The sequence below is a fragment of the Pipra filicauda genome, unplaced genomic scaffold (assembly GCF_003945595.2).
Source record: "Pipra filicauda isolate LSUMZ 115617 unplaced genomic scaffold, ASM394559v2 scaffold540_size334518_pilon, whole genome shotgun sequence".
Lineage (NCBI taxonomy): Eukaryota > Metazoa > Chordata > Aves > Passeriformes > Pipridae > Pipra > Pipra filicauda.
The window spans coordinates 269,202-295,924 of record NW_024104688.1 but is presented as its reverse complement, the minus strand read 5'-3'; the positions used below and the strand labels follow the sequence as shown (position 1 = coordinate 295,924).

Below are 26,723 nucleotides of genomic sequence, written 5' to 3'. Positions count from 1 at the left end.
ATATGTAACCTATATAATAAAACAGGAATCTTGGTTTGTGATCTTTTAAGCAGCCCTCTGTTCGAATGCTATTCCCTTTGCTGATGGACCTTTAACACAAGGAACTTTTACAGAGGATCTGTTCACCTGTAATGTTGATCTTCGTGTTTGTTAAAACTGGAAGGCTGCCAGTTTAGTCCACATATAGTAAACATTTGTAGGGTTTTATGGACTATTTCTTGGTTTGGAACTGTACATTATGAACTTCCTTGGTAGTTCACTTTTTAGTCATCTTGCATTTCACGAGTGTTTACTGAGAATTAGTAACTGGTCTTTTTTCTTTTGGTAACAATTGTAGATCTGTTACTACTCAACAACTGAATGAAGTTTATTTGAAGTGGCAGAGACAGTCCCAACTTCTCAAGGACAGTGACTTCCATTTCCAGGAACCCATCATGGCTCTGCGCACTGTAATTTTGGAGATCTTGCTTGAGAAGGAGAATGACAATACCAAAAGAGAATGTATTAAAGACATCCTAACCAAACATCTGGTGGAGCTCTCTAGATTGGCAAGAACTGCTAAAAATACACAGGTAACAGATTCCAGGAAAGATCAGGAAAAGATGCTTAGTTTTTTTAGTTTATAAAAGAACTTAATTTTTAAGAGTCCTGAAGATGAACTGTATTCTAAGTTTATTCAGTGATTCAATTAGTTGGAGACTTAAACTAAGTAGAACTTATTCATAATTTGTATTTATAGATGTGTTTTCTGAATTTTGTTCCTAGCTGTAAGCTACTCTGTGAGGCAGATAATAAAAGAATGAAATTTTTAGTGAAGAATGCTCTTACAGCTCTGTTTCTCATTTTGTTGCAATTTTATATATCCAGCTTTCACTTGCATTATACTACAGTAGCATTCCAGAGTAAAACTGCAGAAATAACTTCATTGCATCTCTATATTTACTGTTATCTTCGAAGTTTTATGCTCTCAAAGCACCATTGCACTGTGGTAAATCTCTTTCTGTGAATGACTTAATGGGATTTGCACTATCAGTGATTTTTGCACCTGCTGATGCATTTTAGGTCCAGAGTCAGCTTTGGCTGGTTAGTCTTGGCTAGGTAATGCATCTGGAGGAGTAACTCCATAAGAGCTTAAAGAGCAATGATGTCTTCCCAGGACCTCTACAGAAAGTAATTCCAGCTAAATACAGAACCTGGAAAGGTTTTTAACACTTCACATATGTGAAACTAAATTACACTTTGATTTCAGAAAGGTTCTAACTCTTTTAATGAGTAGTGATGAAATCAGCAGAACAGCTGTCTTTGATTTCATGAATTTGCAAGCTTTACCCAGTACCTCTGGAATTGTTTGGGAAAACTACTTCAAATGTTTTTTATCTTGTGCCTGCCCAGCTACCAACACTGTGGCAATGAGTGTCCTAGAAGAGCATCTACAGCAGTTAATTTTTTTTCACTCTGATTTTTAGTTACAGAAGATGATTAAAATTGGGGTACCATATTTTGGGTTGAGTAGAAGGTTCTGAAAGATTGAGCCAGCGTGTTTCTGAAAACAGGATCATTCCAGCCTTCTCAGTGTTGAAGGTCATGGGCAACCTTTGGGGCATCCTTCTGGGTCTTTTCAGTCTTTCAGACCGTGCGATGATATCCCTTTCCTTTTGGCACAACAGTAGCTGATAATACAACGTGTCTGGATGCAGGACAGTTTTTGAAGAAGCACTCTTTGCAACTAATGGCTTCTCTTTCTCTTTGGTGCCACTACTATCCATCAGAAGTAAGAGTACCATACAGAGTCATCACACTGACCACTAATTGAACTACCCAAACTTACATTTACAGGCATTCTTATATTTTAATTGCTTATTTAAAAGTTTGATTGATTTGGTTATTGGTCAGACAACTCATGAAAATACACTTCAGTTGCTAGTTGGCTCTTTGTACTGTCATAGTGATTTTAGATTACTAAATAAATGAGGATGTTACTTCACCAGTGATACAAGTGAAGAGGTAGCATGCAAAAGAATTAGTGTATGGTGGTGCCATGTTTAAAATTATTTTTCTGTGATCTGTAAAAACATATATAATGATGTAATAATAATAATAATTACTAAGCTCTAAATCCATTACTTCAGTAGGTACTTATAACAGAATTTCTTTACTATATACCTCCAATTTAAAATGTTGAACGTTGATACTTTATTTTAGAGTTTGTGAGGTTTAATTGAATGGGCAGACTATGCTGCACAAGTAGAGAAAATGGAGTCTAAAACAAAACTTGCTGTGAGACACTGGTATTTCACTTAAAGAATTGTTTATGATTATTTTTTCAATTTCAGCTTCCAGAAAGAGCTATGTTTCAGATCAAACAACACAATCCAGAGGGATGTGGAGTTTCCGAATGGCAACTAGAAGAAGCTCAGGTTTTCTGGGCTAAAAAAGAAGAGAGTCTTGCACTGAATATACTAAAAACGATGATAAAAAAATTAGATGCAGATTGGTTTCAGGTATATGTTATATAATGTATAAACTTATGGGAATTAAATTATTTAAGATCCTAATTCCACTTTCTGAAATTTTCCCCGGAGAGAAAATTAAAGTGAAGAAATTTTTCCTATTATCCATCTAAACCTCCCCTGGCACAACTTGGTGTTTATTTTCCTCTTGTTCGATCACTTGTGGCCTGGGAAACTATAACATCCTTTCAGGTAGTTGTAGAGAGGGATAAGGTCCCTCCCTCCTGAGCCTCCTTTTCTCCAGAGTAAACAATCCCAGCTCCCTCAACTGCTACTCCTAAGACTTTTCCTCCAGCTCCTTCCCCAGCTCTGTTGCGCTTTTGTGGATGTGCTCCAGCACCTCAATATCTTTTCCTGCAGTGAGGGGCCCACAACTGAACACAGGATTCAAGGTGTGGCCTCCCCAGTGCCAAGTACAGGGGGACAATCTGCCCTGGTCCTGATGGCCACACCATTGCTGATACAGGCCAGGATGCCATTGGCCTTCTTGGCCACCTGAGCACACTGCTGGATCATGTTCAGATGCTGTCAACCAGCACCTTCAGGTCCCTTTCCTCTGGACAGCATTCCAGCCACTCTTCCCCCAGCCTGTAGCACTGCATGGGGTTGTTGTGACCCAAGGGCAGGGCCTGGCACTTGGCCTCGTTGAACCTCGTACCGTTGGTCTTGACCAGTCAATCCAGCCTGTCCAGGTCCCTCTGGATAGAAATTCATTAGCAATGTGGTAAAAATACCTTCATGTCCTTACATTTATGTTTAGCTATGATGGCTTTCTTTGAGTACTTTTGGAGGGTAAAAGACATTTGCTTTGAATTCACATACATTATTAAGGAATGTCACACAGAAAAGCTGGATAATTTTGAGCCAAGTTCTCCATACATATCAGGGCAAAATCAAGAGTTGCTGGTCTTTTGATTTTTGTAATTTCTCCATGAATAGTTGATGAGGCCGTCCAAAAATTTAATCCTTCCAATGTTACATTTACCCTGCCTATGTAAGAAGGATTTGTGTTTTCACAGCCTATGATATACTTCAGTATTTCACAGTCAGTGTTGCCATCTTGATCATGTGGTCTTTAATATGTACACTGTACTAAAAGTATTTTGCAAACTTGTCCTACTCTACAGTTAAAGCTGAGCATCTGATCCAGAGTCACATCCTTTGGAAACCTGCTCGTCATCTTCTCGGAGCATTTTTAATCCAATTTCCATGTAGAGATCTGTCAGAATAATTTAGTGATCACACATAGTTATCATGATTCCTGAATGTTACCTATGGATTGTACTATGATACTTCAGACTAAATGGGGGTATTAGAAAATAACAATTACGGAAACAGGCTGTGAATTTATGTATTTTTTATTACATATTGTCATTGGTTTATTCTGCTTTTCATTGTTCGGATTATCAGGTATTTTAAAATACATACTCTCCTTTAGTCTAACGTAGAATGTGAATGTGATTTAAGGTTATCAACTGCTGTAGATGTGGGTGGTGAATGACTTTGTAGATGCATTATATGTAATAGGCCTCAGTGATTGAATTCTGTTCAGGGTTTAAAACTTTAGAAATTGCCTATTCAGGGGTGGGTTTTTTTGATGCTTCCCTCTCTTTAATTTTGTTCCCAAAACTTGCTTTTTCAAAGGTTGAGAATGATCCTCACCTGAGATTGATGTATACAGAGTGTCTGAGGCTGTGCGGAACCTGGTTGGCAGAAACATGCTTGGAAAACCCTACAGTCATCATGCAGAAATACTTAGAAAAGGTGCATCTGGTCTTTGAAATACACTGTCTTTGAGATAATGCTGTGCTAAAATATGGTGTTAGAATGTCAAGCAGACTTTATTTTTTCTGGATTGAAAGTATGGTTTCCTATAAAAACATAGTTTCACATTGTATTGTGTTAACACTGTAATCTTATAAAATGTTCAGAATATGGGTTTACAGAATTCACAGTGAAATGTATAATATTGGCTTAGAAGTGCAGTGATTACAACTACTAGTCTAGTTTCCTGTTCTACATTACCATTCCTTCCTTCTCAGGATAGATTATTCACTCATCAGGTTTTCAGTGTGGCCACAGAATTTCACAGAATTAGGGAATCGCTTTGGTTGGAAAAGACCTCTGAGATCATCAAGTCCAACCTATGACCGACCACCAACATATCAACTAGACCATGGCACTCAGTGCTACATCTAATCTTTCTCTGAATACTTTCAGGGATGGTGACTCTACCACCTCCCTGGGCAGCCCATTCCAGTGTCCAGTCACTCTTTCTGTGAAGAAATTCTTCCTAACGTCCAACCTGAGCCTCCCCTGGCACATCTTAAGACTGTGTCCTCTTGTCCTGTTGCTTGTTACGTGGGAGAAGAGACCAACCCCCACCTGGCTACAACCTCCTTTAAGGTAGTTGTAGAGAGTGATAAGGTTACCCCTGACAGGTGCTGGAAGGTCTTGTTCTAGTGTTTCAAACTACTGTAAATTTTTTTTTTAACTCTTAGCCAGTTACAGAAACATTTGTATTAATATTTGTCCACTCTGCATTTATTTATTTCATGCTGATTTGTGAAACCCAGCATAGTTGCTTTTCTCTATTACTGTCTACGTGCTTTCATCACGGTGATTTGAATCCATGACTTTCATATATAATTTCCTTTTGGCACTTTTTGGGCTGCCTGCCTTTTTTTTTCTCACCATCCTGTGATATAAGGCTTTAAGACTATTGTAAAACTTCATGCCTAGTTACTCTAAAAGATAGATAAGTGCAGTAAACACCTGTATGATTATTAAATCTGTTTCATACAGGATAATGTTTTTGGCTGTTTGCACTGAAACGCTTCTTAAAGGTTAAATTCACTTATGAGAAAAATACCCTGTTAGATTTCATTTTGTATGCATATATATTCCATCACAGGCAACATTAAATAATCTATTTGAGCAGGTGATCCTGCTTGAGCGGGAGGGGTTAAATGAGATGATCTCCAGATGTCCCTTCCAGCCTCAACCCTGCCCCCCCAAGAAAAACAACTTTCTCTGATAACAGAGTTTAATCAAGTATTATGCAGCACTGTTTATCTCATTATCCATCTTACCATTATTGTTACTTCCCCTGTAGGCTGTGGAAATTGCTGCAAGCCACAGTGGAGACAGCAGTGATGAGCTGAAGAAAGGAAAGATGAAGGCTTTCCTGTCTTTGGCTCGTTTCTCTGATAATCAGTACCAGCGAATTGAGAATTACATGAAATCCTCAGAGTTTGAAAATAAGCAAGCACTACTGAAGAAGGCCAAGGAGGAGGTTGGCCTCATCAGGGAATGTAGAGTTCAAACCAACAGGTGAGCATTCAAATGGAGAGGTGGTTACTATGGAGCTTTCAAAGGCTCCATCTCTACCAACTTTCTGGGCAAGAGGTACAGTATGGGTCGCATCTCTACGGCTGATTTTTTCCTCCTCCACAAAACAGTGGCCAAATCCACAGTGCTTCCTGTGAATAGTTTCTGAACTGTGCCTGAACATGGTCTATGCATGTGCTAGGTAGTGTGGGCCAAAACTAAGCCAAGGACTGTTACAGCAGTTAAACAGTACGGATGATCATGGCCTGGAATTCATGTTTATTCCCTGGATCTGTTCAGTTTATTTGACAAAGAAAATGTTACCGAGTGAAAATAAATGAATTGAGATTTTGCTCCATTACAAATTTAGTGAAAGAGTAGAATTAATTTTAATATGGAGTTCATATGGATTCAGTAAGAACAATTGAAAGTGGGCAGAAAAGGATGACTTTCAGCTGTTGGAAACTGAAGTATTTACACAAATTATCTGTACTGTATATTCACACATATACCAATATTGAGAATAAATCATTTAAAAGAAGACACTGACTGAAAATTTACTTAGAGCAGTGGGTCTTTGTGCATACACCAAAGGAGTAGCTCCCACAATTTGATTTCTCAGTTGTTTATTTTGCTGTGCTTGTACATACAAAGCAACTTTAAAATGTTAAATTAGTAAGTAAGAGAGCTAGAGATGTCCTTGCTACAAGTTCATTAAGAGTTAATGTGGTGTTTAAAAATAATGTCTGTTCACATAGATACACAGTGAAGGTTCAGCGAGAACTTGAACTGGATGAATGTGCCATACAAGCCCTAACTGAGGATCGTAAACGTTTCCTGTGTAAAGCAGTGGAGAACTATATCAGCTGTTTATTAAGTGGAGAAGAACATGATATGTGGATATTCCGACTCTGTTCACTGTGGCTTGAAAATCCTGGAGTTGATAGAGTCAATGAAATGATGAAGGTATATGTCTGCTCTGTTTTTTCCTAATGCCTCGACAGTTAAATTATCCATCTTTCGTTTCCTTCTCCTAGGTTTCTAGAAGATGAATTATAGTGCTGTGCAGTATGCTTTCCTATGTAGCTGCTTAACTTTTCCTGCAAAACTTGCTTTTTTCAGTTGTCATTGCTTATCAGTTAGTTTTTCATCAGTGAGACCTGTAATTCTCCATGCATTTTAATTTAACTTAATTTAGCATTTTAATTTGAAAAATCTGTATGATTAAGCATATCTCATGAGCTTTTACTGTGGTCCCCTTGTTCTTTACATATTTTGGAAACTACCCATCATGAGCATCCTTAGGTACATTATTCTAGTTTAAATTATATATACTTTCAGGTGAAAAGCCATGAAAGGTAGAATAGAAAATATTACTTTTCCTATGAACGACTTGTAGCATTTAGGAGACATGGGCCAAGATAATGTGATACTCACTGAACTGCCACTTGATCACACAGCAATGATTACTCTTAGTTTAAAAAAAATTTATGATTACAGTTTTTGTTTGGTGTTTAGTACAGCTCTCTAACTGAATTTTCTCTACTACAGAAAAATGCACAGAAGATTCCCTCATACAAGTTTTTGCCTCTGATGTACCAGCTGGCTGCTCGGATGGGAACTAAGATGATGGGTGGTTTAGGATTTCACGAAGTTCTGAATAATGTAATTTATGCTTTTCTTATCTAAAGATATCTTGATTATCTTAGTAGTGCCTACTTCTAAACAATATCCATCTTCCTCTGTGCAGTTGTAGCTGAACAAGTTACATAGGTGATCAGGGTGTATTAAAAATAAGTGATGCAAAATTAGTATGGTGGGGAAAGAGGATTGGGGACTTTTTCCTTTCTACGTAATTGATTTTTCTTGTTGTATAAGAGTAGACTTACGCAGCTGTAGGAATGCACTTTGAATGTTTTTTTCAGTTGTGGAAATACCATCTAAGTATTACCATTTTATTTCTTCTTAGGAACCTTAGAAGTTCAAAAGAATTAATAATGTTAATTAATAATGTTAATTATTAATTTTTTTTTTTTCTTCTGTACAGTTTTCAATAATAGGATCTTTTTGTTTTTGTTGACAGCTAATGTCTAGAATTTCACTGGATCATCCTCATCATACTTTGTTTATAATATTAGCTTTGGCTAATGCTAACAAAGATGAACTCCTCACAAAACCAGATGCAATAAGAAGAAATAAGTTAATTAAAAATGCACCGAAAGAAATCTCCCAGCTTGATGTGGTGACTACAAAAATATTCTATTCTATTAATCACATTCAGTCCTTTAATTTTGTTAAAAAATGAAAAAAAAACCGTGTCATTTTAGTTCAGAGCTCATCAGCTGGCTTTTGTTAAGAAACAGTAGGAGGGAAAAAGTACTTTTAATAATAACCCCCCCCCTTTGTGCGTACATTAGTAATTATTATTAAAAGAAATAATTATGGGATTGAACAAAATATAGTTAACATTTCCTGCCACAAATAGCCCCGATTATTGCAAAGACTTTTGTGATAAAAATCCTTGATGTGTCATTCTGTAAAAAGCATTTTAGATGCAAGAAAGGCTTGAGTGGGTTTATTGTTAAAAGTACATCCTGAATTGAGTATTTTTTCTGCTTTGAGTGGTAACATCTGTTGCACCTAAGTATTTGGCCTTGTGCAGTATATCCTTTGTTCCTTTATATGTTAAAAGCCATGATGATAGGTAATACTGAACTGTAGTTTCATGTAATGTTGTTATTGCTTAATTTTTGTTGGAACCTGTCTTTGGAATCATCTCTCACCTAGATTAATGCCCATTCTTTCCCCCATTGTTGTAGGCCTGGCATGGTTGTCATTGCCTTCTTAGCCCCCATACTGATACATTTTTTCAGCACACTTTTATGTGGCTTTTTTCTACCTTTCTCTCAAATTTATAGGGGTTTTTGTGGTCCCACCCTTTGGAGTGGGATTATGTAAACTCAGGTGTCTCAGAGTCAGGCACAGAAGGAATGCATAGTCAGGTTTTTGCCTTTTGCATACAGGACTTTTCTTCAGTTGGGAGGACGTAACAGAAGCAGGCAGATGGTGGGAGAACATCCAAACCTACCTCTCCTCTTTTCTGAAGAATTTTTGCAGGTTTTTTGCACTTTGCCCAGACATTTGCTCCCTCTCCATTCCCAATAATATTTTACATTATTCATCATCTCAGATTAGACAGCACAGAATTTTTCTTCTGATTATTTTAGTTCATGTCACAAAGAGCTGTCCATTACTGCAGTTTGCTCTGTTTTCATAGGACATATCTCATTTGTACTTTATTGCCTGCATGTTATAATATATCTTTAATATTACAAGGTGTAATTTGCAAGATCTGATATTTGTATTCCTTTGGGTTTTTTAGGACAGAATGGAGGCTGCTAGCACTATAATCAATATCGTAAGAAAAAAGAGAGCTCATATGGTTAGAGACATCGGAGCACTTTGTGATGCTTACATCACATTAGCAAATGTAGATGCTACTCCATGGAAATCTCAAAGAAGTAAGTCTTGGAAAAATGTTTGTTTTAATAGTGAAGATAGTTTTTGTTTTCTCAGATTAAAAAGTGTATTTCTAAATATTGATATTTAGTTAAAAGAGATACGGCATTAGCACTGTGTCCTATTTTTGGTAGAACTTAGTCTGGATTAGAAGTCACAGTAATTATGTGCACTGTAAGGCTCAGACTCTGAATATCAAAGTCCAGAAATCACCATTTGCCCTGCGATCATCTTCATCAGCTTGACAAAAGTATACAATGAGGTTTTGGGTCCCAAAGACAATGTAAGCTGGTTTTTGTCAATTTTGATGTATGTTACTAGTTCTGAACTTAAAACTATTAATTCCTTTTAATTACAGAACAAATAAGTATTCCAGCTGACCAGCCAATTATTAAACTGAAGGACTTGGATGTTGTTGTTCCTACCATGGAAATTAAGGTGACTGAAGTTGCAATAAATACAGACTATAATATCAAATCATAGAATCAGCTTCAAGCTTTTGTAGTGGCAGTCAGGGCATATATCTCTTCATCTAATTCCCAGGTTCTTTATAGGTCAGCCTATGGGAGATACAGGCTGTTACCAATGACTAGTCTTTTATTATCAGAAGGGGTGATGAACTACTTAAATCACAGAGAGGGTTAGGGAGTCTGAATCTCCTGTTTTGTAAGTGCTAGCTCAGAGGCACTTAATGTCCTGAAGGTATGAGAATTAATAGATATGCCTTCTCCTGTTCCTAAATGGCCAGCTTGTATGTTTTTACCATTCAGTAATGGGGTGTGATCCATTCCTGTTAGCCTAAGTGGTTGATTGGATGGGTGCATAGGCACTCACTCTTCAATGCCACATGCTCTACCGAGGGAACTTACCAGTTTCAGGAGCGTAGAGTTGCTTTTTGGGCCAACACCTAAATTTAAATGTTACTAAGCTAGACTTCCTTGTGTTAAAGTCCCTCAGGCTGCGTCTATAAAGCTGAATAAGTCAAGGGACTGCTTTATGCAGTTTGACTTCAGAGGCCAGAAATTGCCACCCATGCTAAATAACATTTGTTTGTAGGGCTCCTATTGGCCCCAGGTGTTGCTCTTTTGTACAACTCGATTGTTCTTTTCTTTACCTTTCTTCTTCTCCAGTATAAACTGACTGAAATGGTTGCAGGTCTGGGATGTAAATTGCTGGAGCAGTATTTCATTACAGCTAACTGAGTAGGGTTGCTTTACGACACAAGGATGTGAAGAATGGCTGAAGATACAGATCCTACAAATTGCAGCAGGTTTAGGATTGTAGATTGGGCCCATTTGCAGCCTACTGTAAGCCTAATGCCCCCAGCTGTGTGTGAACGTTTTCTTGGGACAGTACTAGCTGGGACAGGCTAACATTGTCACAGCCTGTTTGTGAGGTGAACGAGGAGGAATCAGAAAAACTCCTTTGCTCAGCATATTTTTGTAGCTTTTGTGAGTATTATCCTTGTAAATGATGGAACACTTGTATTAATATTTAGCATATAGTCTGCTAATGAGGTTTGCAAACAACTCATTACCACTTGCTCTGAGTGAAATGGAGGTAATATTTATATTAATTTCAACTTATTTATAATTTCAGGTGGATCCCACAGGACAATATGAAAATTTGGTCACAATAAGATCTTTTAAGCGAGAATTTCTTTTAGCAGGAGGCATGAACCTGCCTAAAATAATAGACTGTGTAGGATCAGATGGTAAAGAAAGGAGGCAGCTGGTTAAGGTATGTTCTGTCAGTTGTAATTACATGTCAGAGACTTGGCATGCTAGAATTTTTTTTAAGTTCTGTCAGTTTTCTCATGTATCACTTCTGTACCATGAGCAGACTTTTCACATTTCAGTGTCAGTTGAAGAATACTTTAATAAAGGATATTGCAAAGGATATTATAAGTAATATAATAATAGTATAATATAAACAATAAGTATTAAATTTTTTGTAATTATTTTTCAGCAGTGCATGTTATATCCAGCAGCTTACCTGACAACTACCAGACCTGTGACTTGCCTGGTCATGTCTTAACTGGTGACCTGGATTATGCAGTAAATAAAAACCATCAAATTTTCTGTTAAATACCTCCTTTTTTCTTCCCCATAAAAAAAAAATTTACAATTGAGAGACAATCAAAAGCATACACATAGAAATACAAATCTCTAAAAAAATTCTCTTTAGACTCAACTGACTTCATTCTCTCTTTGAATGTAAACATGGAGCAGCTGCTGGGAAAATTCTGTTTTGCTGTTAAGTATGGGGTAGTTCCAAAAGTTTTAAAGAGAAGCATAAATCTGCATCCCATAATCAGAACTGCAGTGCCAACTGATGCTGCTTCAGCTGTGTGCTGGGTTGCTAAATAGGTTGAATGAAACATCTATGTTTAAAAACGGTGCTGTAAGGCATGTAGGTTGATTGAAACCTTAAATAATATTTGCCAGAAAAAAAAGAAAAAGGTAATGATTTAAGTTAATGATAGTTCTGTTTAAGCAGCTGAGCACTATTAGAAAACCAAATACAGAGAAAAAAATCAATTGTTAATTACATTTTATTGCATGTGATTATTGTGGAAAAGTAACTTGGGGGTTGTGCAATTTTTTTAAATAATTTTTTTAGTTGCTGAACAAGAAGTTGGATGCTGAAAAGTTTTTTAAATGCTTTTTCTGTTTTTGCTGAAGGGGCGTGATGACCTCAGGCAAGATGCTGTCATGCAACAAGTTTTCCAGATGTGCAATACATTGCTTCAGCAAAACACTGAAACACGAAAGAGAAAATTAAATATCCGAAGATACAAGGTAACCCTGACAAGCTGTGGCAGCAGAGAAATAAAGTGTGTTTCTCCATTGTCCACTTTTTTAACCCAAAGACAATATAAAAGGATATTTATTTATGTGTTATTAAGGTAATCACTGCTCCTTAAGGTATGGAATAAACAATACATTTTAATTATTACGATTTAATTTTTTCTAAATCCTTAAAATAAATTTCTGATGCCCAATATATATTTAAATACTCTTCAAAGCTTTCTTTATATGAACCTGTAATTGAAAAGAAATCAACTCGTGCACTGGCCTTGAATTGTAAGTTTCTAGTCCTTAGACTTGAGCATACAAGTTTGTTTATGAATTCTCATTAATTTGTCTTGTGATATTCCTTAATAATTAATTTTAGTCTTGCAATATCCCTTACAATTGAATCCAAAAGTCCCATCTAGGGTCTATTCATGCAGAATTTGAATTGCAGAACTTTTTTGTTGGAATTGGGAATACAGCAATACATTCTTATTGTGAATGCAGGAAATGTATTTGAAGAGGAACTTTCCCTTCCTCTGTCCTTTTATGTGCTTGGGATTATAATAATAGCTGTGAAGGTGACCTCTGAATAAGTATTCTTGAAGGATAAGCTCTTGTCTTTGACAAATGAGAAATATGCACTCTGGAATCTCTAAAGGTGCTTCTCTGAATTGCTGGTGTGGTTTTAAGAATTCTCAGGTGGAGTTAAAGTCACATTTTTGGATAATCTTCAATTAAAAATCAGGTTTTTATGTGTGCAAAAATGAATGACATCTGGGAAAAAGAGAATGGATGTCGCATTATGAGATCAAGACACTTTCATAAGAAAATGAAATCGAAGGAAAAAGGCAGTAACTGTTTTACTGAGGGCAAGCAAATGGTTCATTCTGGCCAGTGCTACAGGAATTGAGGTAACCATTACAACCAGTTATGCAGTGAGCAACTGTTCCCTGGGGTGGGAAGCAGACTGAGACAAGCCTAATATGTTCACACAGCTACCATGTGTTTGTGTGAGATTTTACTTCTTGTATGCAATTTGCACAATGCCTGTGTTATCTCATTCCAACAGTGACCTGCTGGCTGTCATAGGTCATCCAGAATGCCAAAATAAACATTCACATTGAGGAGAATTGTTAAGTTATACTGAAGTATGGTAGTGGAAGGGTCTCTGGGCTAGGAAAAAAATTGCAAATATTTGGTAGAAAAAATTTGAGTGGATTTGTATATATATATATATATATTTGTATTTAAAACATGTATTGTGATCAGTTGTATGGTTTGTCCTTTTTTGTCTTTATAAACAAACACAGATATGCACCCATGCTCTGCAGGATGCCTGTTCATAGTTTTGTGTGTATAACCCTTCCCCGTGCAGCCATGGTTTTACTTTTACAGGTGGTTCCCCTTTCACAGAGAAGTGGTGTTCTTGAGTGGTGTTCAGGAACAACTCCCATTGGGGAGTTTCTTGTGAATGTCGAAGAAGGAGCTCACAAGAGATACAGACCAGGAGATTACTCTGGTTATCAATGTCAAAAAATAATGATGGTGAGTCAAAATAACTTAAAAAAACACCAAAAAAAATAACTGGCTTATAATATTTAAAGGGAGTTGGGAGGTAGAGGGGAAATTTATGGAGAATTATATACTATACTATTAGTATATATAATAATGAATATGATCAGTGGCATGGAACGAATAGATATTCAGACTTTTAGTTTAGTTCCACAGACCACCTCACCGTAAGTTTAGAAAATTGCAGACAGGTTTACCTGTTACTTTATGTACCCATGACAGTGCAAGAAATTACTTCCTTTTAAATGTCTATAGCATTAACAGGATTAAAGTATATTTAATTTTGGCTCTGTGCACCTTTTGCATGGGAATGAGTGAGAGTAACTTTCTCACAGTGACATGAAGCCACCAGATAACCAGAGGTACCAGAAGAGAGTGCCAAGAATGGAAGTGTCTCCCAGCAAGATGCATTTACCTGTACATGCCTATAAAATACATACACCTGCTGAACCAAAGAAATAGGAGTGTGGTTTTTTCCACATTTTTTAGCCCATGAGTGTTGTATGAAAATGTAATTGTTTAGTAAAACAGGTAGATAGGTGCATTAGTAATTGCTTTAAAAGAGACAGTAATTCATAGCTCAGAGAAAGGAGTGAGAACAGCATTTGATGGAGGGGAGAGGGTAGAAAGTAGGAGTCTGTTCTTTCAAAGGAAGACATAATTTCCTTCCAAAGCAGTTAGTCATGGGTAAAACATTTCTTATGTGTTTAAAGGATGCACAAAAGAAACAACCTGAAGAGAAATACAGAATCTTCATGAAAGTCTGTGAGAATTTTCAACCTGTGTTTCGGTATTTCTGCATGGAAAAATTCCTGGATCCAGCTGTGTGGTTTGAAAAACGATTGGCATACACTCGTAGTGTGGCTACATCTTCTATAGGTATTACATTGTCTTAGTTATCTTGGCATTTTAGATTATGTAACCAAAAAGTTTATACCATTTCAGAAGCAGTGGCTGTTCTGCTTTTATCACATGCCACAAAAGGCATAGTAGAGGGCAAAAAATTCCAGCAAGAACACCAGCATTATTTTTGTAATTAAGATTTCTGATTTGTTCCTCCCCACCCCAATATCTGCTGCAGTAGAAAGACAGAATGAAATTCTGTATTTGTTTTATATAGTGGTTTGTATTTTTAGGTTCTGGTATTGTTTTTAAAGTTTCTACCTGGCTGTTTATTTCTTTTGTTTCCATTTAACATATATTCATTTCATGTGTAGCCTCAGATGTTTTAACTGAGTTGAAAAGCTCAATCTTTTACTTTCTTTGTACTGGCATCATCAGCCATGGCTGAAATTGTTATTTAGACTCTGGCATTTTTCCTTTGTCTTAATAAAGAAATATATGTATTTGGATTGTGGATCTTCTTTGGATGGCTCAGTTCTGTAATGAGTCTCTCAAAGACATTTGTTAGTAAATTGTATACATTGCAGTAGATCCCATTTTAGATGCTAACATGTTTATACACTCCCTTTTTTGCTGGAAAAAAAAGGAAGTAAATCTACGGTTTAGCAGAATTCACATGAAAGATTTTTGTAGGAAATACTGCTGCTGATCATCAGCTGATGAAAACAGTAATGGGTGTAAATTGCACCAAAGGCAATGTTGTTTGTAGGTTTTCTAATTTAAGGACAGTAAAGCACTGAAATAGGCTTTACATGAAAGATCTTATAATTTGGATCACTGGAGATTTTTAAAACTGACTTAGACAAAAGTCAGTTGTTGGTTTGTTGTTTTGTTTTGGATTTTTTTAAATAAAACAGTAACAGTAACAAAACCTAATTTTATTGTGCACTTCATTTTAATATTTTTTTTTAACGCTGCAATATTTGATAAACCTATCTACGAAGAGAAATGGCCAAGAAGTCTGTGGAGCAGATAAAACAATACACATCCGTATGAGAACAACCTTTTTGCATTTGCATTCAGTTAAACTTTTTTGGATTTGTGAAATGGCGTTTGCTCTTTCATGGGTAATATCTATATATAGGAGAAGAAATACTCTCACTAGTAATTTGTTTGTACCTGTTACAATGATTTTAATAATCTTAAGCTTTCTCTGGTTTTTATTACATGTAAATATGGTTTCAGCACTTACCTTTTTGTTTCAGTTGGCTACATTCTTGGACTTGGAGACAGACATGTTCAGAATATCTTGATAGATGAACAAACAGCAGAACTAGTGCATATAGATCTGGGTAAGTGGGACAGGCAAGAAAACATTAATTTTTCTTTACTTTAAGTTTTTATTAAACATTTATTATCCTTTCGTTTAGGGGTTGCTTTTGAGCAAGGTAAAATCCTTCCCACACCAGAGACTGTTCCATTTAGATTAACCAGGGACATTGTGGATGGAATGGGTATTACTGGCGTGGAAGGAGTCTTCAGAAGGTAAGTGCTCCCGTACTGCATAGGGATAAGGAGGCAGCAGAATACTTCCAGCATTATGGTTGTTGTTACATGTTAAATAGTTCTAATGCTAGAGGGGAGACTCAGATTTCTGCTGATAATATGAATAATGAAATACCTAAATGCTGACCTTTAACTTATGTGCTCATGTTTATATAACCCATTGCAAGTTCGTTAGTGTTGCTCAGTGTTTCATACTCTTCACTAGCTAATGGGTTATTGTCACCCACTTGTGGCATTTCAGAGAGGGCTCAGCATTTCCAAAGGCTCCACAGCTAACCACTGATTTAGAATGATGAATTTTTTTTTCCTTCAGAACTAAGCTGTTCTTTCAGACCTCTACTATATATTCAGAACTATTCAATGTCTTTGAACAAATTTTGTTTTAACTCTAATTTCTGTTTAGTTTTATGTAAGTAAATTGGAGTCTTTTCCCCTTTTGGATCATATATTTGATACCACTTTGCAAGTACAAAATATAAATCCTACAATAGATTTGAACTGTGAAACAGAAAAATCCCTAAAGAGTTGAGTTTCTGCCAACCTCCATCCTATATCCTGTGAATGACCCATGAGAGCCCTAAGAAGCAGGACATTTCTCTCATTCCAGTCTTTGATGATGTTCATGAACGTAATGCTTGCAAACCCCAAATTTAATGTCTTTAAAAAAGTATATAGTGCAAGCGTTGTCTTTCTAAGGCAGTAATTAATGTTAATAAGTAGTTCCTAGTACACCATTGTCCCGTGAAGAAACAGTCACTGCCACTTCTATTCTAAATTCACAGTTTTGTGTTACTTCTGAAACTTTTGCCCCATTATACAGAAAAACATGAATTGCTTGGCTCCAGCTGAAGTAAACTCAGCATAAAAGGCACTGGTGCAGGCACTGTTTCTGCCTCAGCCAGACTGACTTGTAATGAACAGTACTGGGGTAAATGCCATAAACAAGTCATTTCAGGATTGAATGTGAACATGATCAGTTAACTTTGGGGGGGGAGAGGTGTTCTCATCCTGAAGTAGACAGGAAGCCTAATCCCTTTCAGTGGAGTACCTGTCCCATAGGAAAGCTCTGCATTCCTTACACAAACTTAGTTTGCTTGGGAGTGAATGTAGGAGTGAATAACAACTTCTATATCTAAACTTACAGCAGAGATTTCAGAGATTGCTTAATGCCTGGTTATTGGATCTGTTCATATAAAGGAACCCTACCAAGGTGCTCCAACATGTTGCAGAGCACCGCTGGCACACGAGTTTTCTTTCACCCGAGCAATTCTGCCATCATGGCACACCTCAACAGGCAGTGTTAACTCAGTGGTTAATTCTGTGTATAGAAACATCTCAGACAGTGAAACAGGTCATCCCTTTGTCTTAGAGAATATAATCAGTGAACTACCCAGTCTCCTTCTGGTCTTACGTGTCTAAATTTCTTTTTTTTTTTTTTCCAAATGGCAGTACAAGAGGTTACTCTTATGTTAGAAATTCTAAGTAGAGTACAAATATCCAGTATTTAAATCATGAAAATGCCATTACATTTTACCAAAAAGAACCTAAAATACAGTAAAATGTTTTTAGATGCTGTGAGAAAACAATGGCTGTTATGAGAAATTCTCAAGAAGCTTTGCTGACTATTGTAGAGGTAAGCATTTTTCATTCTTTTGAACAGTAACCTGCCAGAATGTCTTCAGGTTTTTGTCTTTGTCTTCATATGTATTACTACACCAAATATTCATTTAAGGTGAAGATTTTGTACTGAATTTGAATGTGGTAGTGTTGGCCAGATTTGTTAATTCATGTATTCTTCAGTAAAATTATAAACAGTTAGCATTTTCTATGGAAACTGTTTCCTTCAGGCATTTTACTCTCTTCAATATCTAAATGTTTCTAGCCATAGTGCAAAATTTCCAGCAGGAGTAGTGCCATTTGAATTAAATCCTCTTTGCATAAGTCACAAAGAAGAGAATAAAACTCGTTCTTAAGAGCAGCTTATACTTTACATTAAACACTAGTGATTCTTTTTAGTGCCTAGCAGTGTATTAAAAAATTACCTATTCACTGCTGAGATGGGACTGAGTGGCAAAACTCAGTTGAAGTATAAACAACACAAATACCTGCAAATGATCAGATGCAGTTTTATTGTTGGGTTGTCTACTAAGCAATTTAGCCCAATTCTATTGGTTAAAAAAAACAAAACCAAACCAGAACACCTAAGCTCCTAATATTGTGGTTAGTGTGAGCTAGGGCTAGGGCACTGAAATAGCTGTAATTAACAGTTTAAATTAAAAAGAGGTTTATTTTCTGTGTAGGTGCTGCTCTATGATCCTCTTTTCGACTGGACCATGAACCCCCTGAAAGCTTTGTATCTGCAGCAGAGACCAGAGGATGAGGCTGACATGAGCTCTTCACTCAGTACTGATCCACAGGAACGTAAAAGAAAAGCCAGGTGCAAGATTTTTTTCTTACTGTCTTCTTGCTGCACTCTTGCCTTGCTTTATGGTTTTCTCCTTGAATGTTGCTCATGTTGTTCAGGATCCGTATCTAGAGCACCTGTTTTTCTTTTTTTATTCTGCCAGCAGTGACGACCAGAGCTTTAACAAAGTGGCTGAGCGTGTTCTGATGAGACTGCAGGAGAAGCTGAAAGGTGTTGAGGAGGGAACAGTGCTCAGTGTAGGAGGGCAAGTGAACCTCCTCATACAGCAGGCCATGGACCCTAAAAATCTGAGCCAGCTCTTTCCTGGATGGAAACCCTGGGTGTGACTTCAGAGGATCCAGCATGCTTAAAAAACTATTTCTATGCAGCAAGTGTCTTAACATTTCAAATTGGTATTTCATGATTAAAATTTATATCAGGAGCAACCATGAAGCCTTATGCATATTAGCATTCAGTAGATGGTTTGGATTTTTTTCAATAACCTGTTACTGAGAAAACATTTCTTGTCCACTTAGGTTCACCATACAGTATAAAACACCAAGCACTGCTTTGATGTTCCTTGTGACTCTCAAGGACTTTGCTTGGGCATACTGGTTGCATTGTATTCTTAAAGCCTGAGATTCATCACTTTGTGTGTATGTTAAATAGCTGGAGTCTTGTGTCTAGTAATTCTATGTGATAATGTGTAGAATGGGTGATCTAAAAGCCAGGAGTCATAAAATAACTAGCTAAAGTACATTTCTAAAGGGGAGTTATACTTTAAAATAATGCCTCATGTTTAATAAGCCAAGGGTTCTTGGGGTTGGGGTTTTTTAAGCTTAGTTAAATGGACACGTCTGTATATAGATGTAGACTTTAAGCCAAGTATAGTATAGCTGCTTTTTTTCCTGTTGTAAATTGAATTATATTGGTACTTTATTTTTATAGTAGTCTTAATAGTATAAAACAAAAAGATTTCGCTTCTGTAGCTCAGGCTTCCTTGATAAAATAGGTTGACTATACAATGAAACTTAGCACATCAGAAATGCCTCTAAAGTGAACAGTCATTCTGCATCTGGAATAAACACCTGTCAGAAACTTTGAAGTTGTATTTTGAGTACAAAAATCTGATTCTGATTGCATGTGCTTTTACAGAGGACATTGCTCTTTCTTAAAAAGAAAAAATCGGATAGTCTGTGAATATGGTTAATCAGAAAAACCATTCATATAACAGTCTTACTGGTATATTTACTAAATCTTCCCAAATCATCTTTATATTTAAAAATAGGAATGAAATTTGGTGTACCCTCACATTATCTTAGTTTAAAGTTTACAGCATTTTTACAGCAATGTTAATGAAGAATTCCCATTCTAATCAGCATTTCATGGATTTTTATTTGTACAGTGTTTCCACAATTTTTAGGCTTTATCTTTATTTCATAAGATAAGGTCAACATGGCAAAATTAGTCTTTTGTACTATGTTTTCATGAAGCTGACATAATTGTCTGTTGATCCTTGGAAGTGCATCTTGACTTATTTTGTGGGCAAGAACTGTGATCCAGGGGTACAGTGATTTATTGGTTCTCTCAAAATGAAACATAACTGAAAGAGCATACACTCTTTATGTGAATTTTAAATGACACTTAGGAAAGGGAGGAAAGTTCTACCAAGCAGTGGGGAGTAGGAAAGAACTAAACAAAACATCCTGAAAGTGTTTTTCTTTTTAAACACAGACTTAAAAAAAAATCCAGTAGTATTTCTGGAAATTTTTCTCATGCTTCTTGTAGAGGAAGTTCTTGTTTAGGCATTTTGGGGGTTATTTTGTACCAGAACTCCTAGCTATCATATAAAAGAATATTGCATAAAAACACCTGGCAGAGCCTTCCTTCATGACTTTTCAATATACCAGTTGAAAGGGAATATTTTGAAACAATACTAATATAGTTGTCCCAGGAAAGCCTAACTTCAAAGAAAATAATTATTTCTCTGCAATGCTGTTAACTTGGTGCTTAGTGCCTAGATTTTGAATGCCTGTACTTTTTCATTGTTCAAGCTGAATGAAACACAAACAAAAATGCATATACATATTGTAAATTTAATTGAAACCTGCTTACATTACTTACTGGAATACAGGTTAGCTGGCAAACATATGAAAAAGTTCAAACTATTAACAAACTAATGTCAAAATCAGTGTGACACAGTCCTGTTACTATTGGGTCCTAGTTTAACTAATCTGACATTCTTGAGATAATTGTCATCCCTGTAAAGTTTGAGGTAACCAAATCGGAGGCTGTGCTTTTTGGTCGAGTAATGCTTTAATTTTTAAAGTCAAAATTAAAAAGTGAATGTTTTGCAAAAATGTATCATCACAGATACTTGTATAAGAGTAGACAAATAAAACATGGATGGAAATGCTGTTTAACTCTGAATAGTGGTTTTGTCACAAACGCTACTACTGATGGTATGGTGGGTTAGTATTTGGAATATAAATATTTCAAATAATTCTATATTTACTCATATATTTTGTGTATTAATAAGACAGATGTGAGACAAGTCAAGTTGCCTCTTTATTAACTTTTTCTTGGAATACATCTTAGTAATTTTAAACATTTATGTTCAGAAAAGATAATTTCTAGGAAAAATGGGCCTGTGATTAGCATGATGGGCAAGAGCTTCTAAACAGCAGCATATTTATTTGAAATTAGCTTTTTTCAGGTGAAACGTCTGTTGGAGAAACATCTTCGGGAGTATGAACTGGAAAAAATTGAAGTGTTAGCAGGTAAACCAATTGGAATTGTATACCTTGACGGAACTTTTCCATTATCAGGAATTCTTTTCTGTGACTAGAAATGAGATTAGTTTGGCCAGCTCGTGAGGTACATCCAGTTTAAATAAAATAAGGATGTCAGTCTTCATGAGTGCTGTCTTCTGGAACCTGTGGATGGCCTGAAACAGCTCTCAGGGAGAGATTGCCTAATGCTAGCACTTACTGATGACACTTAAAAATTGCAGTTCAATAAAAGTGTTCATTTCTGCAGGTAGATTGAAGAGTGAATCCACAGGGAAGGCTGCAAAGTGTGCAAAGGAAGGTTTAGATTCTCTTCCCACCACATTTGAAAGTCTTCCCTGTATCTTGATTATGTGAGAAGACTGATGTGGTGTTCACATAACACATCACCGGTCCTGCATGTGAGCACACCTAAACTTAGAGCTTTCAGGGATGCACAGTGCATAATGTCAGGGTGCACACAGCTTCTCTCCCTGTTTCCCCATTCTTTCCTCACTTCTGTACATGTGTCCACAAAAAATATGGTGCAAAGGGACTACACCTTTGCCTGCCCCAGAGTTCCCACTGCAGCATCAGTTGCTCTTCCTCCCTCTCTGCATACCCGTTTTGCCAAACACATACCCTGCAGCAGATTGAAGCTTATTAGGTTGCCTCAGTTGCTGTATGCCCATATGGTGGATGCAAAGCAGAAAGGATTATAAGAAAATTCATCTGCCTATAGAAAATCCTCCTTTTGAAGGAACTTCTTGAAATGCGTTGTGAAGGAGTCCTCCACTTTTTAAAAAATTCCTCAGCCATGTTGCACTGAGTCCTCCCCACAGCTTCTAGGATGAAGCAGTGTGACAATGTATACTGTGCTGACTGACTCATTTCAAAGTTTGTGTTAACGAGCAAAATTCACCAAGTCACTGTTTTTCTTCACAAACAAGTTTTTTTTTCCCGATGCTGATTAAAATGCAACTGGAGCGGTGCTGGGTATGTTCCTCATGTGCTCTCACGTATCAAGAATGTTAGAATAAGAGAAGGAAGGGGTGGGGGTAAAGAGGGAGAAACTCTGCATGGTTTTCTAACTACTCCAAAATAAAGTTTTCAGTTCTCCAGTCACAAGGTGTAGGCTGTTTGACTGTGTCTCTGGATTATAACTATCACCCTTAATGCCAATTACTGCTAAGTCACCTCACTGCTCCCTGAGTACTGCTCTGCAAGTGCAGAAAAATCTCACCATAGACAACATGCATTTGACTTGCAGGAATTTTTTAGTATCTTGATCTCTTCACCCAGGACCCCTGTTTTGTTCCCACATACACCATGTAAAGCAGAGAAAATTGAGCTTATGGATCAGCAATTTTGTGTTGTTGAAAGTAAATAAGTGGTGTGGTAGAAGTGAAGCAATATCCTAAGGTGTAGTTCTGCTTCTACATCACAACGAGCACTGTTTTTATAGAAAGCTGGACAACCGTCACATAAAAAGTTCCTTAGTCTGTGGTGCTTTGTCAGCATCATGGAATAGTGTAATAATTTCTGCTGGGCAAAATTAATTTCTTAGTATCTGGGAAAATTCCTTTATGCTATGTGAGGTGTCAGCATCTAAAGTGGCAAAATGGCAGTTCCTTAAGCTGAGCGAAGTCCATACAGTTGTGATTTTGTGCATTATTTAACAATGGATGATTAAGTAGTGTTTCCACGTCCATTATATAAGCATATATATTACTGAAGTACCTACTTACAAAACTTCCATCTGAAAAAATTATGTAATTTCACAAAGTCTTTTCAGATTTCACCAGTGCCTCATATGAACACATAGCATTATGCTTCCCACTTATAAATGATTATGTATTTTTGTACAGTGTATCCTCAGTAAAGGGAGTGCAGATTCCTTCTTTTATGTGATTTTTTTTCAACCTAGATACAGATCTGTTAGATTCTCACCAAAGGGGTTAACACTTCCATGCAAAAACCAGCTTCGCCTCCACATGTACTTTCCCCAAACTACCCACATCTGTGGTAGAGAGTTCTTTAGATTTCCCATGGAGATAGATTTTTATTTCAAGAAGACCAAACATTTAGTTGTAGGTGTTTCTCAAGCCACTGCAGAGAGAATGATGGCTTTGGAAACTCTATCCAGAAGTGCTCCCTCCATACAGAGTTAAAACTAGATAAAGTAAACAACTAATAAGGTAGTTGTACTTGGTCTCTCATGACTCACCTCGAATCTCCAGACATCTTCTAGTCATTGTACCCCTGAGCTTACCTTTAACTAAACACTACTTTTGAATTTGGGCCCATCAAGCCAGAAGAAAATGTGAAATTATAAAACTGTATAATAGCTAAAGCTTGTGGTATACATGTTCCACAACATACCTTCCATCCCAACTGTCCTGTTCTTGAAGGGAATTTAACTTCAAAATCATTGTTCAATACAGAGTTCCAGTTTGTCCTCAAGTCTCCAGCACTGCTTCCAGCCTGCCTTCCTTGTGTGGAAGTCATGGATAACATTTGTCGACAGGAGAGGCTGTAGGAAATGCTAAAATGAGTACTTCCTACAGGTAGCTCCCAAACCAAATGTTTTCATGGAGGAGAGCCTCTTGGAGTGCACCTGACCCGTGTTCAAGTAGTTGGCAGGACTAGACCAGTACTCCTCAGTTAAGATTTGCATTCCATGAAGTTTGCCAAGATATCTGAAATAACTCTTACATTATGTAAATCTTTGAGAGTAACACCACCTTATTGAATTAAAATTTAAATCAGACATAAAAAAGTGAAGCAACGTCTAACCAACCTTGTTAGTATCTCTCACTCTGCCTGTCTTCATGTTGGTTTGCGTTTCCTTCTTCTACCAGACTGCCTGACTGTATCCACAGACCAAGTCCAAGGATGCATCCTTGTCTGGGCTCTTTGAGGTACCATGTACACTTACTGCCACAGGAGGAGATTTTTGGTCAGTTTCTGAAATACCTCTGTTGCAGACCAGTCTGAAGTTGTTGCTGTTTTAGAGTGATGCTGAATTCTGGATTACATGAATAGGGTGTAATATGAGGTTATCTTAGAGCAATCAGGATATAAACCCTGTTGAGCCAAGCAGTGCTATCCACTGTCCTTCTGGACCTTGTTCCTGGAATGAACTGTCTGACAAACTAAACCTGAGTATTGCTCAGAAAAAACCAACTGGTGCTGCCCAAAGCAGAGCCAATAAATTAGATGATTATTAAGCAGCATGGAGAATCAGAGATCCAGTTTGTTTGACCCATGGCCCTCAAGCATACTTTCCTAGCCCCTTTATTATTTAGCAGTGTAGGCAAAGACTTTAGTTAAGCAAAATCCAAGGCAAATTACATGGTTTCTTAGGCCTTAGAGCTAATGCTTCAGATAGGCAAAAGGTATTTAAGTAAATGTTAAAGGTGCAAAGGTTAAAGATTAAAATTCCTGATGATAAGCGCTAAAAATAAGGTATCAGTTTGTAACAACTTTTGGGACTTTTTAGTTTGTTTGTTTGTTTTTAACTTAGTAATTTCTGGTTAATATTGTTCTATTGTTTAAAAAAAATTATTTCTCATAAAATCAATTTGTTGGCCAATTTTTTTCCACGCAGCAGTGTAACTCCTAAATTACATCAAATAATTTAAATTATGTGAGTGTAAATGAGAGGACAGTCTGGTTCTTTATATGATTTTGTTTCAGTTTTTAGACTTGCCTCACTACCTTAATCAGTTGATAATGTATGTTAACACACCTATATGTTGCATAATATGCAAGTAGGTCATAGACACTAAAAGCCCTTGGCTATGTCAAAACAGAGAAACTGATGCCCTATCAGCACACAGTTGTCCTACTGGTATAATTAATACCAGTTTCAAATCAATTTAAGTCTGTAAAAATGACTGTGGGTGCAAACCTCCATGTGACACACACATCTCAGTATAATTACCTCTTATCTGTTCCCCTTAGTTCTGTCATTTACACACAAGGTCTTGTAAAGCAATGACAATAAATGAGGTATTGTGTATTAAGGTAGACATTATATACAGAAAGATAAACACAGACCTTTGAGCCTCTGGTTCTCCTGAGCATACACAATGATTACTTAAAGCTAAAGTGTTCTGTCATCATTCAGTTCCAAATTACCAGTTTTACTTTATGTAAAACATGGAAGTCAGCTTGTGGGCTCCCTGTTTGCACTGTTCCCACTGACCTTGTCAACCACTTTCCTTCTCACTCCCACACTATTTTTTGAGTCTTGGTTCTAATGGTTGTGAAGATTATATAGTAGCCCTTTTTTTGATTTCAAAAGCCCTTACTGAAATGCATCTTTCAGCCTATCCCTCCCACACTTCACTCACTGTTTCCTGACTTCATTACAGCATCTGCAATACAGATGTAGCTCAGGGGTCTTTTCATAGTTTGTTGCTGTGAAAGAACTACTCATTACTTAATTATAGGCATGCTTGAAGCTTTTAAAGTTAAATAATGCAATAAGAAATTGCACGTCTATAAAATCATTTTAGAAATTAATAAGATGGCATTAAAATTTTTTTTTACATTTCTATCCTATTGCATTTTTCAATTACTCTTTATTAGAAATATGAATGTTTTGGTAAGAAAGTGATCCAATTGACAGCAAGGACTTCAGTGGATTTCTTAGCTGACAGAGGAGGCTGTTACAACATGTTCTGTATATAAAATAAGTAATTTACTTTTATTGCTGGCTGTTACAATGCATTTAACATATTGAATTAATGAATAACTCATTATTTTGATATTGGTCTTCCAGGTCTCTCTATGAACTAATTAGAATTTATCGAAAATGCTTTGTCATTCACTAAGAAGAACATTAGGGCTTCCTTGTTGTAGAGAGCTCAATTTTTTATGATCCGAAAGGGATTTATCCCTGTGGATGAATACAAACCAACTGTTTTTCCTGAAAGATTCAGGAGATCACTCCCACATATTCACATGTGGCCTTTGTTGTGTACAAGAAGACACACATTTCCTAATACTGGAAGTGTTAAATAGAAAGAAAGTGCTGCAAAGAACTGCATTTGCATTAATGAGATTATCTGTTCATTTTCAAAAAGTACAGTCAGAACCAAAATAAACTTACTTCTAAAATACATTAAGTGCACATGCAGTTGTGTTACGATTTTGATTAACAAACCCATATGCCAAAATAAAAGACAATACAACCAGCTAATCCATAGAGTAATTCAAAAGTGTAGATGAAGTATGGAGAAATCTTGACTGCAACAGTTGTACATTTCAAACCAGGCTTTAAGGGACTGTTGAGGCTTTGGGATTCAGCTGATTAATTGCCTTGCTGCTATTGCTGTAGAGGAGGGTTCATGGCAATAATTGCCTATGACATTTCACTGTGGAAAGAGTGAAGCTTTCTTAGACA

At 36.7% G+C, this 26,723-nt stretch overlaps 1 protein-coding gene across 1 annotated transcript in view; it reads left to right on the top strand.

The window, feature by feature from the left end:
• LOC113983542 (serine-protein kinase ATM) overlaps nucleotides 1–20,965 on the top strand; it is a gene marked incomplete at its 5' end in the record, with an annotated part of 59,516 nt that extends 38,551 nt beyond the window's left edge. Inside the window, 18 exons of the mRNA XM_039387217.1 lie at nucleotides 338–572; nucleotides 2,334–2,501; nucleotides 4,155–4,274; nucleotides 5,626–5,843; nucleotides 6,599–6,806; nucleotides 7,392–7,505; nucleotides 7,924–8,082; nucleotides 9,223–9,361; nucleotides 9,718–9,797; nucleotides 10,959–11,099; nucleotides 12,044–12,160; nucleotides 13,553–13,702; nucleotides 14,443–14,608; nucleotides 15,838–15,924; nucleotides 16,003–16,117; nucleotides 17,708–17,771; nucleotides 18,439–18,575; nucleotides 18,706–20,965. Coding sequence (XP_039243151.1) covers nucleotides 338–572; nucleotides 2,334–2,501; nucleotides 4,155–4,274; nucleotides 5,626–5,843; nucleotides 6,599–6,806; nucleotides 7,392–7,505; nucleotides 7,924–8,082; nucleotides 9,223–9,361; nucleotides 9,718–9,797; nucleotides 10,959–11,099; nucleotides 12,044–12,160; nucleotides 13,553–13,702; nucleotides 14,443–14,608; nucleotides 15,838–15,924; nucleotides 16,003–16,117; nucleotides 17,708–17,771; nucleotides 18,439–18,575; nucleotides 18,706–18,889 — 2,602 coding nt within the window. The remainder of the gene's footprint in view (nucleotides 1–337; nucleotides 573–2,333; nucleotides 2,502–4,154; nucleotides 4,275–5,625; nucleotides 5,844–6,598; nucleotides 6,807–7,391; nucleotides 7,506–7,923; nucleotides 8,083–9,222; nucleotides 9,362–9,717; nucleotides 9,798–10,958; nucleotides 11,100–12,043; nucleotides 12,161–13,552; nucleotides 13,703–14,442; nucleotides 14,609–15,837; nucleotides 15,925–16,002; nucleotides 16,118–17,707; nucleotides 17,772–18,438; nucleotides 18,576–18,705) is intronic.
• Between the last annotated feature and the right edge of the window lie 5,758 nt (nucleotides 20,966–26,723).